The sequence below is a fragment of the Schistocerca cancellata genome, chromosome 12 (assembly GCF_023864275.1).
Source record: "Schistocerca cancellata isolate TAMUIC-IGC-003103 chromosome 12, iqSchCanc2.1, whole genome shotgun sequence".
NCBI lineage: Eukaryota > Metazoa > Arthropoda > Insecta > Orthoptera > Acrididae > Schistocerca > Schistocerca cancellata.
The window spans coordinates 32,849,312-32,862,508 of record NC_064637.1 but is presented as its reverse complement, the minus strand read 5'-3'; the positions used below and the strand labels follow the sequence as shown (position 1 = coordinate 32,862,508).

General features: G+C 43.0%; 1 protein-coding gene across 1 annotated transcript in view; it reads right to left on the bottom strand.

Annotated features, from left to right (window-relative positions):
- Positions 1-13,197, bottom strand: part of LOC126109420 (guanine nucleotide-binding protein subunit alpha-14-like) — a 192,453-nt gene that overhangs the window by 60,023 nt on the left and 119,233 nt on the right. The window contains exon 4 of the mRNA XM_049914455.1: positions 3,907-4,041. Within this exon, the coding sequence (XP_049770412.1) occupies positions 3,907-4,041 (135 nt within the window). The remainder of the gene's footprint in view (positions 1-3,906; positions 4,042-13,197) is intronic.

Here is a 13,197-nt window from a genome sequence, read left to right as displayed (position 1 = left end):
ATAATTTTTGTATCTCACTAAATTTCTTGCTTCTCTTACTTTTTCTTGCGGGCACTGTACAATACCGATGCTGGAAGGGTCCTGCTGATCAGTACCCTTGAACTGTGACACTGTTTCTCCCCAGTGGACTTTGATTTGTTGCATCGAAGATGCTGAAAGAGACTTCCCTTGTTCCAGTGGTATAACACAGTCGGAGATGTTGAACTCGGTGTATTTCCTATAATGTACAATTCTAATGTCTCTTAATGGATTGACTGGACGTGCCTTACATTCCAGCTAGATGCTGTCGTGCATCTGTCTCACATAAGACTCAGAACAATAGCTGGCCGCTGTGGCCGAGCGGTTCTAGGCGCTTCAGTCTGGAGCCACACTGCTACTACGGTCACAGGTTCGAATCCTGCCTCAGGCATGGAAGTGTGTGATGTCCATAGGTTAGTTAGGTCTAAGTATTTCTAAGTCTAGGGGACTGATGACCTCAGATGTCAAGTCCCACAGTGCTTAGAGCCATTTGAACTATTTTGAACAATAGTAAAGTAAAACCTGAACATCGATTCTGTGACGATTTCTTTGGTGTCGTGGACATCACACGTGCTCTGTGCCTTTCCCTCATGGCCCTACAGAGCAAACAATTCCACCTGGCAGGCAGATGTGCCAGTCCACAGCCAGCATTACCAATAGCACAGGATCAGTACAATTCTGATCTGCACAAACCATCAAAAAAGGTCCCGAAAGGGGTAGCTTCCTACTTCCTAACTACCTTAACCCGTGAACATCTTTTGTTTGCCAATGGATACCAAGGATGTGGAACATCTCATTCTATGTAAGACATGTTACATCTTATGCCTCAGACTGTGAAACCTCCCTGATGTGATGGTAGCTGTTCATATTACTCTCAAGATCCCATGTTAAAAGATAGGCAATGGCACTCCAAACCACCACACTTGGCATTTGTCCACTATGTTTATCACCAATACCGTCTGTCACATTGTTTTCACCTCTGTGATGTCGAACACATACACACTGTAGGACAAGTCGCAGCGGGACTCGAGCAAAAATACTACATTTTGCCACTCGGCATGCCAGTCTCAGTGTTCACGTGCCCGTTGCAGTCTGCAGTGTTGGTGGGTTCTGGTCAGTGGAAGCTGACATAATGGCACGTGTGCCACAAGTACAATGCACAGGATACAGTGTCAGGAAGTCAACACAGACACGTCCACACCCGTTGCCGTACTCCAGCATCGCGTCAGTGCTGTAGATCGAGCTATTCTGTCTGTTATGGCCGAGCAGACGAGATGGTGGTTGTCCCGCATTTTGGTCACACTGTGTCGTCCGGTACCGTGTCAGCACTGCGTACAGCCCTCTTCTCTTCCTCAGTTCCACGTATGCCTCATTGCTGAAGCACTGAGCACTGTACGACACGTAATGTCACGGAACAACAGACCCGACTCCCGGAGACCGATCATTCTGCCCCGTTCGAATGCGCTCACTTGCCGATACTCCACCCTGTGATATCAGCAGGCACAGTGGCACTCGGTTACACGTGTCCACTTCATATGATGGCTCCACACTGGCTGAGCATTGTGTAATACTGACCTGTCCAGTCACACAAGAGAGGACGCAGTTGGGCCTACGTTCACACCACCTCTCTGTTGTTTAAATCACTTATTATGGTTCCTCTGTTCTGCACATCCTCTTAAAATGGAATGCTGCTGACCACTGCTTCAGAGTGTTCAATTTTTACAAACAGTATTGTAAGTTGCTGCCAAAATACAAGGTTTACAACTTTGTTTCCGCCGTTTTTTCCCCAACATTTGAGGCTTTAATGGAATGAATTGGTTACACATGTATCATTCAAAGTATTTTCCATCACTGGCCACTTCTTTCTCCCATCTTTTGGGCAGTGTATGAATCCCGTGTCGAAAAAATTGTTCATCTTTTGAAGCAATCCTCGAATCGATCCAATTTGTGCCTTTTTCGTGAGATTGGAAGTGTGGTCAGCCAGGCCATGCGCCATTGATCTAAACAGGTGATAGTCAGAGGGAGCAATGTCTGGAGAATATGGTGAGTGGGGTAGGACTTCCCATTTTAACGTTTCCAAGTACGTTTTGACCTCTTTTGCAATGTGGGGTCGAGCATCGTTGTGTTCCAACATCACTTTATTGTGCCTCTCGCTGTATTTCGGCTGTTCGTCTTTTAATACTCTGCTCAAACACATTTATTGCATTTGAAAATGAGCACCTGTGATTGTTTCACTGGTTTTAACACCTCATAGTACACAACGCCGAGCTGGTCCCGCCAAATGCAGAGCACGATCTTGGAGCAGTGAATATTCGGTTTGGCCGTTGACATGGAAGCATGGCTGGGATATGCCCATGATTTTTTGCATTTAGGGTTATCACAATGAACCCATTTTTCATCCCCCGTCACAATGTGATGCAGAAATTCCTTCCATTTTTGCCTCTGAAGCAACTGTTCACAAGCACACAAACGCCATTCAACGTCTCTTGGTTTCAGCTCACACGGGACCCAAGTTCGTTCTTTCTGAATCGTGCCCATAGCCTTGAGACGTTTTGAAATGGCTTGCTGTGTCACTCCCACTAATCGTGCCAATTCTTCTTGAGTTTGATGTGAGTCTTCTCTCAGCAATGTCTCCTATTCTGCATCTTCGAAAACATTCTCTCTTCCACCACTATGCTGGTCTACAATGTTAAAATCACTGTACTTGAAGCTTTGAAACCACTCATGACACATTCTTTCACTAATAGTGTCCTTACCAAATGTACTTGAGAGCATTTGATGAGATTCAGCTGTTGTTTCTGTAATACTGAAACAAAACAGTAGCATTTCCCACAAATGGAGAGAATTATGCTCGTAAACTGACATTTTCAATCAAGAACAACTTTATGATGCAGACACAAAGTGACTAATGTTTGAATGAGGTTATGTTGGCCAAGGTCCAAGCAAACTGCATGCTGTCTGTGATCTGTTTCTGTCAACCACTACTTACCACTGTCGCCACCTATCGGCAAACAGCGGAAGCAAAGTTGTACAACTTGTAGCATAACTTGTCAACGACTTTCAGTTTCTCAGTCTCTAATTCCCTCACACCCCATTACTTATGTTTTACTTATGTTGAGGTGCATCTTATATCCTTTTTTAAAGGCACTATCCATTCAGATCAACTCATCTTGGAGGTTCAGTGCCATCTCTGACAGCACTAGAGCGTCATTTGCAAACCTCACAGTTGTTATTTCTTTTTGCTGAACTTTAGTTACCTTTCCTACTCGGTCTATGTGCAGTGTGAATAACTCTGGGAACAGGCTACAAACTTGCCCCACTCCCTTCTCAACTACAGGCTCTGTTTCCTGTCCCACCTGGTGCCTGTAAACGTAGTAGAATGCTTCTTGTTTCCTGTATTTTATCCTTAATAACTTCATAATTTCAAAGAGTGTCTTTCAATCAGTACTCTCAAAAGCTTTATCTTCTAATAAAAACACGTTTCAGAAAATAATTAGAGCAATAGCTGCCTTATGTTTTAATAGCCCTTAGTGATCCACATCTGTATCGTACTTTTAACACAAGTTACACTTAATAAGTAATGATGACCCAAGAGGTGCAAGTACTTTTTAAAAAGAAAGAGGTAATTCTTCACCAATGACAAGCAAATAGCCTTAACAGAACATAAACAAGTAACAAAACACTGATGGATTTAACAACAGGAATTGAGAAGATGGACTAAAAACAAGTAGCATGGATCAAACTAAGAAATAAAAAAGTGCTTTCATACAAAAAATGTTGGTCTATTTCTTGCACGTAACAGCCATTTTACAGTAATTACTCCTCATCCTTGTGAGCTTTTAAGTACAGCCAAATAGAAATTAAATGCATACACTTATAAAAGCATACCATAGTTTCTTTTCATAGTTCTGGATGGGTATACGATACTCGATGACACCCGACGTGGGGCTCCTGGACCTGAGGACATCCTGCTCTGTAGGGATATAGTCGGGTGCAGACATGACGTCCAGCCTCCTCATGAAACTGGAACAGTGCAAAGCAGTGTTACAAGCACTCTTTAGATAAAACTGTTATAGAAATTTGTACCGTTTAGGTCTCACTGCTGCTAACTTACATATTTTTCTTTCCTTCACTGCTCCTGAAACTCTGCTATTATTGTTGTTGTCTTTGTTATTAGGGTTAATGCTGTCATTGGAACCTGACTATACAATGTGTAGCACCATTAATAATAAGAACTGATGCAGGTGAAAGCATACGGTAAGAGAATCGGAGGTATTCCAGTAAACGTGGGTCGACAAACGAGCCGCTTGTGAGATAATTGCAAATGTGTGGTTACGAGCTGCCATATACTCCAGTATTAAATATTTGCTCTAATGAATTCAAATTTATTTTCGACCAGTTGTTAACCCACAGCTGTACTCGCATATCAGTGCTTTTGTTACGATGATGATTGGAGACGGTGAGTAAGAAAGATACTATACGTGTGATTATGTCAACTGCCTTCATGTGTCTGCCTCTTCAGGTAATCACAGCTCATAATGTGCACCTCACTCTTCCCCGTCCCGAGATGTCCAACGCGTGATGAGGTGGCGTGTGCAGCGTCGCTGACGAGCAGTGCGTACAGAGGGGCGTGGGCAGGAGCGCAATGAAGTAGCAATGGATTTAATACACCGAAGATTACATAAGCATAGTTTTCATATCGTGTAGCACATGTCAACAAATAAACACATTTTCAGAAATATGATAAAGATCAAGAGTCAGAGAGTAAATAGCTTCTTTGAAGAGCAAGTATTATTCCCTAATTCATATAACAGCCTTCAAATCAAAAAGTATCTTGTACTACACACTTTCAAAAGTAGTCAGTGTTCTTTCTCAGGATTCAAGCTATCTCCATACCAAATTTCATTAAAATCGGTTGAGCAGGTTAGTCGTGAAAACTTAACAGACAGAATTACTTTCGCTTAATAATAATAGTACGGATAAAACTTTGAATCACAATATCTTTTTCTCCCTGTGATTAAATTTCAATGAAATAAAGCCTATATGATGCTCAAGTTAACTGTAAAAACGCCACGAAAAAAATTAGCGTGTTCAGACAGACATATGGCAGTTTTAGATAAAATTTTAAATCACGATATATAGTGTTGTTCAGTAAGACAGACCCAGTTTAATTTATTTGCAGTTCACAAGAGTCTACATACTGAAGAAAAGAGAAAGGTCCAGTTTTCTGTTTCTTAACCACTGTTTGCACGAATAGCCACTGAGGAGGTGAAAGTTGTGTAAACAACCGCTAGGGTACTCGTGTCAATATGCAGTTGTGAGTAAAATGGCTACGGTGCAGCAGAAGGTTTTTTGCATTCTTGAGTGTGCAAGAAGTTAAATGAAAAGAAGTGTCGTGTGGTGAGGGCTTTCCATCAGGTAGACCGGTTGCTTGGTGCTCGGTGCTTTTAATTGACGCCACTTTAGTGACTCGCTTGTCAACGAGGATAGTACGACGACGGAAACGAGACAATACTCGGTCCCCGAGTGGCGGAAATCTCGGACCCAGTCGGGAATTGAACCCGGACACCGTGCGTGGCGTTCTGCCACGCTGACCACTTGACTGTGAAGGCGGACTGCAAGAGGTGAGTCGGCAGTTACAGTGCAGTGGGCATTTCATCTCCGAGTTGGCACTGAACCCCCAACTATAAAATGCTTAAGCTGTTTGTTCAACCAATTTCAACAAACTGGATGTCTCTGTGAAGGAAAAATCCAGGCCAACCACCTACCTGGACATGTTGGTACGATGGAATTTTCCTCAGCTTTCCAACAAGATGAAGCTCCACCACACTGACACTGTTACGTCTGAGGATTTTTAAATTGATCCCTACCTCGGTGGTCGATGAGAAGTTCTGGCCACCGAGCTCTCCTGATCTCGTGCCCTACGACTCTTCCTTGTGGGGCTATGTTCAGGAGGTTGTTTGTGTCCCATTTCTACCAACAACTCTGGTTGACCTCTGGAACTGTGTCACTGCTGTGTAACACAAGCCATGCTTCTTCACATGTGCGATAAATTTGACTACTACTTTGGTATTTGCTGTGCAGCAAATGGGAAACACACTGAACATTTACAACCCGTGTAAGCATAGGATCTCATGGCTGTTGTCACAGTTTACAAAAACACCATGTGGAAGGTCATTTGCAATAGTGGCCAAAACGTCAGAGAATTTTGCACATTGACAGTGTGCTCACATGTCCAGAAGAATGTTATTGATTTATAACTTGTGCTTTTGAAACTTCCTTCTTTCATTTGTACGTAGACTGTTAATGTTCAATTTATACACCATGAAATAAAAATTAGTTAAACTGGGTCCATCTTTTTGAATGATTCAGTACTTTTTCTGTGATCCAATTTTGATGAAATAAAGCCTTTATGGTGACAACAAGTTATGCTCAAGCTACCTGTGAAAACCTCCTGAAAATTCATCTAGCAGTTTTGGAGCTACAGATTTCTTATCAGTATAGATTAAGCCTCCAACTAATTGGGCTCAAATTTCACCTGTGACCCACAGTTGGGGAATACGGCACACGCACGATGGGGCTGGCACATTTTGCTGCTGAAGTAAGATGACATCTAATGCAACGTGGTCCGAGACGGGCAGGTCAAGCTGGGCCCATACCTTGGCCTCTGAGATCACCTGACCTCAATCATTGGGATTTTCCCGTCTGTGGTCATCTCAGAAGTGAAGTGTATAACTCCCTCGGTGATACAGTTGAAGTGTCCCCCCCTGGTAGCTGAGTGGTCAGCTCGACGGAATGTCGTATCTGACGGCCCGGGTTCGATTCCCGGCTGGGTCAGAGGTTTTCTCTGCTCAGGGACTGGATGTTGCATTGTCCTTATCATCATCATCATCATCATTTCATCCCCATCGACATGCAAGTTGCCAAAGTGGCATCAACTTGAAAGACTTGCACCAGGAGAACAGTCTATCCAATGGTAGGCTCTAGCCACACAGCATTTTCATACAGTTAAAGTACTGGACCAGCAAATTGCACAGTCTTCTCAAGAGATGCAGGACGATCTGGGAGAGTTTTAAAGAATTTGTAACATGTTGCCAGAGGCAGTACAGTCTTTTATATATATACAATGATGACACATGAAACAGCCTCTTTAACAGGTACTAGTATACAGTAAACTGTAACACATAATGAACTGAAATAATATTGTAGTTCTAGTTAAGGTAGGTATGAGTGATATTTGAGCCCAACAAGATGGGGACGATCAAAAAGTTTTCATTACAAATACATTTGTACCTAGTTGGACGATACTACATATTGATATCAATGGCTGCTTGTAACCACACATTCACAGTAATTTTGTAAATGGCTCATTTGTTGACATATACTTTTTACCTTTATTGTCATACATTAAATTCGTGTCACCTTGTACTATTAATTATGATACCCCTTGCATAGACATGTGTCCAAAAAAATGTACACTCACTTTGACCTGTCATAGAAAATTATTTCCATACTTGCAAGGTTAAATGTATGGAAAACAGTAATTTTACGTTTCCCCGACAGATGGCAGGGAATCGTCAACCTACCTGCAAAACTGTCAGTCCCAGGAGACTAATGTCAAAATGGTGGATGTATGATTGGTCTTTGAAGAACAGATGCAGGTTATTAAATGATATACACAATTTGCCAGTTAACAGTTTAATTCATTTTAAGTTGTGCTTCCTTTGGCTAAACAATTCTACCTTGAAATCCCAGTTCAAGTCTAACCATTCCTGAACCTACTCACAATTTTATCCAGTGATCTGGATCACCATCACTTATCTTTTGCACAAGTCTTGGAGGGAAATAATGTGAGCTGCTTCTCTTCAGAAAGCTTCATACATTACTAGCACTTACACCACTCTCATATGACCGCTGCATTGTGGTGAATACCGAAACAGTTATCTCTCGTCAGCTGAGCAAGGTCATCCCAATTATTATTTATGCACATCATTCATTGTTTCAAGGAATCAAATTTTTCTAGTGGCCATGTAATTTTTAACCTTGTGAGTATGGGACTGATCCACCTAAAAGGTTGAAAATTACATATCTATGTTTCCGCTTTGGAGGCTCATACATACAACTACCATCTTCACTTTAGTAACTGATTGGATTCTGCAGCTATATCCACAGCTCTAATGCCTTCTGTTGAGGAAAAGTTGAAACAGAAATTTAACCTTGTACGAGGTACATTCAAGTTCTAAGGCCTCCGATTTTTTTTCTCCGGACTGGAAAGAGATAGAAACATGTGCATTGTTTTAAAATGAGGCCGCGTTCATTGTCAATACGTCCCAGAGATGGCAGCACCGTACGGCAGATGGAATTTTACTGCCAGCAGCAAGAATGAGAACTGTTTTAAATACTTAAAATGGCGTCGTTTTCCTGACTTGAACAGCGTGCAATCATTCGTTTTCTGAATTTGCGTGGTGTGAAACCAATTGAAATTCATCGACAGTTGAAGGAGACATGTGGTGATGGAGTTATGGATGTGTCGAAAGTGCGTTCGTGTGTGCAACAGTTTAATGAAGGCAAAACATCATGTGACAACAAACTGAAACAACCTCGGGCTCGCACAAGCCGGTCTGACGACATGATCGAGAAAGTAGAGAGAATTGTTTTGGGGGATCGCCGAATGACTGTTGAACAGATCACCTCCAGAGTTGGCATTTCTGTGGGTTCTGTGCACACAATCCTGCATGACGACCTGAAAATGCGAAAAGTGTCAACCAGGTGGGTGCCACGAATGCTGACGGACGACCACAGGGCTGCCCGTGTGGCACGTTGCCGAGCAATGTTGACACGCAACGACAGCATGAATGGGACTTTCTTTTTGTCGGTTGTGACAATGGATGAGATGTGGATGCCATTTTTCAATCCAGAAACAAAGCGCCAGTCAGCTCAATGGAAGCACACAGATTCACCGCCACCAAAAAAATTTCGGGTAACCGCCAGTGCTGAAAAAATGATGGTGTCATGTTCTGGGACAGCGAGGGCGTAATCCTTACCCATTGCATTCCAAAGGACACTACGGTAACAGGTGCATCCTACGAAAATGTTTTGAAGAACAAATTCCTTCCTGCACTGCAACAAAAATGTCCGGGAAGGGCTGCGCGTTTGCTGTTTCACCGAGACAACGCACCCGCACATCGAGCTAATGTTACGCAACAGTTTCTTCATGATAACAACTTTGAAGTGATTCCTCATGCTCCCTACTCACCATACCTGGCTCCTAGTGACTTTTGGCTTTTTCCAACAATGAAAGACACTCTCCGTGGCCGCACAGTCACCAGCCGTGCTGCTATTGCCTTAGCAATTTTCCAGTGGTCAAAACAGACTCCTAAAGAAGCCTTCGCCGCTGCCATGGAATCGTGGCGTCAGTGTTGTGAAAAATATGTACATCTGCAGGGCGATAACGTCGAGAAGTAATGCCAGTTTCATCGATTTTGGGTGAGTAGTTAATTAGAAAAAAAATCGGAGGCCTTAGAACTTGAATGCACCTCGTAGGTATGAAAATAAATTTTCCATGACAGTGCATATAGTGCATACATTTTTTTTATGCAGCCTGTATATCATTTCACATGAAATAAATATATGAGGAACATTCAATAAGTAATACAATACTTTTTTTCTCAGCCAATTTTGGTTAAAAATGCAGAATTTGTTGTGGGACATTGTGGAATATTCCCACTTCGGCCCTTATAGTTTCATGTAGTTCCGATTTGTGGCAGCCCTATACACAGCCTCGAAAATAGCTTCTGTAATGGAGGTGTGTTCTGAGCAGAGATTTGTCACCGAGTTTCTTTTTTATGAAACCCAGAGCGTGGCAAATATTCGTAGGCATTTTTAAAAATGTGTACAGAGACCTGGCAGCGAATAAATGCACGACGAGTAGTCAGACGAGGCATCCGTCACCGTAGCGACGAGGTCGCGCATACCTCTCTGGTCTCCTGCCCTGCAGCCGGCTACATACTGCTGTGAGTCCTGAAACATTCAAATGTGCTGGCACTCTCAACTGAGGTGATCAGTGGGTCACAATCAAACACCTTGCTGCTCCCCTGGATGTATTTGTTGACAGTACTGACACACTCATACACCAGACGGAGTTCTCAAAGGTGTGTGCTCAGTGGGCTCCTCGCTGCCCAACGGAAACCGTAAAGAGCAATGGAGAACCGTCTGTGCAGAATTTCTTGTGCATTACGAGGTTGACTGTGGCAATTTTTTGTCAAATGTCATGACAGGTGATGAAACACGGCTTCATCATTTCGAACTGGAAACAAAACAGCAGTTTGAGGAGTGGTGCCACATCACCTCCCCTATGCTACAGCTACAGTTGTGGCAGTGGTATTCTGGGACTCTGAAGTGGTTGTTCTGTTTGATGTCTTCCACACGATGCAACAATTAACCCTGAAGTGTATTGTGTCACCTTCAGGAAAATGAAGAAACAACTTCAGTGTGTTCGTTGCCACAAAAATGCAAATGAACTTCTCATTCTCCTTATTAATGCAAGGCCTCATACAAATCTGTGCACTTGAGAGGAGTTCACAAAACTTCAGTGGGTTGACCTTCATCATCCACCCTACGGCCCAGATCTCACACCTTCCGTCTTCCATCTGCTTGGCCCAACACCCTGTGGGTAGCAGTGTGTGGATGATGGGGAGGTTATTGATGCAGTAAGGCATTTGCTCCTATGTTCACCAGTGGAGGGTACCGTGTGGGGATACGGGTCCTCCCGGCAAGGTGGTGAAGACCGTCACATCGAACAGAGATTATGCTGGAAAATAGGTTTCTATAGCTTAAAGAGTGGGGAATAATATGGTGTATTGGAATTACGAATAAAGTCAAGCTGTTTTCAGAAGAGAAAAATGTTGCATTACTTATTGAATGCCCCTCGTAATTATATAGGCAGTTCAAAAAGTACCTATCATTGAAGTCAAAATTTGTCGATAATAGATCTCGGTGTTACCACAGTGTGGTGGCACCTAGCAGACAGTGCTACCAGTAAGATGACAGCAATTCACACGTTAGTTGGATGTCACTGCCATTTCCGTTAGCTGTACTATGTGGTTTCACTAAGATGATAAAAATAATTTGCTCTTTTGCTTTGTGTTGAAAAAAATGTGTGATGAAATACAAGCAGAATTATATGCTGTTTATGATGTCTCTTTGGCATCAGTGATAACCAGAATAACTAGAACGTTATTGAACATTCATTTTTGATGTAGATTGCCGAGGATGCCAGAAGGTGTGTAGATTACAGATGGGGCTCTAACCTACACCTCTCTATACCCTGGTGAAGCTAGTTAGTCTATACCTTCTACTTTTATACGCTATGTGATCAAAAGTATCCGGACATCTGGCTGAAAATGACTTACGAGTTTGTGGCCCCCTCCATCAGTAATGTTGGAATTCAGTATGGTGCTGGCCCACCATTAGCCTTGATGAGAGCTTCCACTCTCACAGGCATACGTTCAATCAAGTGCTGGGAGGTTTCTTGGGGAATGGAAGCCCATTCTTCACGGAGTGCTGCACTGAGGAGAGGTATCGATGTCGGTCGGTGAGGCCTGGCACGAAGTCGGCGTTGCAAAATATCCCAAAGGTGTTCTACAGGATTCAGGTAAGGATTCTGTGCAGCCCAGTCCATTACAGGGATGTTATTGTCATGTAAAAGTTCTGCCACAGGCCGTGCATTGTAAACAGGTGCCTGATAGGGTTGCAATCGTCATCGACGAATTGATCTTAACAGTGGGAAGCAAGAAGGTGCTTAAAACATCAATGCAGACTTGTGCTATGATAGTGCCACTCAAAACAACAAGGGGTGAAAGCCCCCTCCATGAAAAACACGACCACATCATAACACCGCTGCCTCCGAATCTAACTGTTGGCACTACACACGCTGGCAGATGACGTTCACTGGGCATTCGCTATACCCACACCGTGCCATTGGATCGCCACATTGTGTACCACAATTTGTCACTCTGCACAATGTTTTTCCACTGATCAATCGTCTAATGTTTACCAAGCATGGCGTCACTTGCTATTTACCGGCGTGATGTGTGGCTTATGAGCAGCCGATCGACCGTGAAATCCAAGTTTTCTCACCTCCCACCTGATTGACATAGTACTTGCAGTGGATCCTGATGCAGTTTGGAATTCCTGTGTGATGGTCTGGATAGATGTTTGCCTATTACACATTACGTCTCTCTTCAGCTGTCGGCGGTCTCTATCAGTTGGCAGACAAGGTCGGCCTGTACGCTTTTGTGCTGTACGTATTCCTTCACGTTTCCACTTCCCTATCACATTGGAAACAGTGAACCTAGGGATGTTTAGGAGTGTGGAAATCTCACAAACAGACGTACGACACATGTGACACCCAATCATCTGACCACGTTCGAAGTCAGTCAGTTCAGTGGAGTGCCCCATTCTGCTCTCTCACGATGCCTAATGACTACTGAGGTCACTGATATGGAGTACCTGGCAGTAGGTGGCAGCACAATACACCTAGTATGAAAAACATGTGTTTTTGGCGGTGTCTGGATACTTTTGATCACATAGTGTTTGTGTCTATTGGTGGTAGAGAGTACACTCAAAAATAAACTGGCCCATACCTGCACAGTTAGCATGTTAGGGGAGGGGACAGCGTTAGTGGTGGACAGCCAATGCGCAATAGTTGAACCTATGCGCAGACACGTATCTCACATAACTTGTAAGCTATAGCTAGTGAGTCCACAGACACTCAAGTTAACATGTTAGGTCAGTATGAGCAATAATTTGACAAATACAGACACTGAAAGAGAATAGTTCCTCACTAGAGTACCAAAATAGAAAAAGTCATTTAAACAATGAATTGACAAAAGCAAACTATTTTTTCGATCACGTGCTGTCACAAGTAAACCTCACAAAAAAAAGATGAAAAAAATGTAGCACAGCAAACATCATCAATAACTCTGATATTGAGAAAGTAAAATAAAGAATGTGTCACATGAGAATTGTGTGTCACTCCCACATCAACCTTTTCATTGTTACTTCATAAATACAAAATTTTCTTCTCATTCTTCCTTGTCTGTCCTCCTCACCCTTCTTTATTCTCTTTATTGTCTGACTGGAATAGCTAGTGGTTCCTGCAACCCTCTCAACCACATG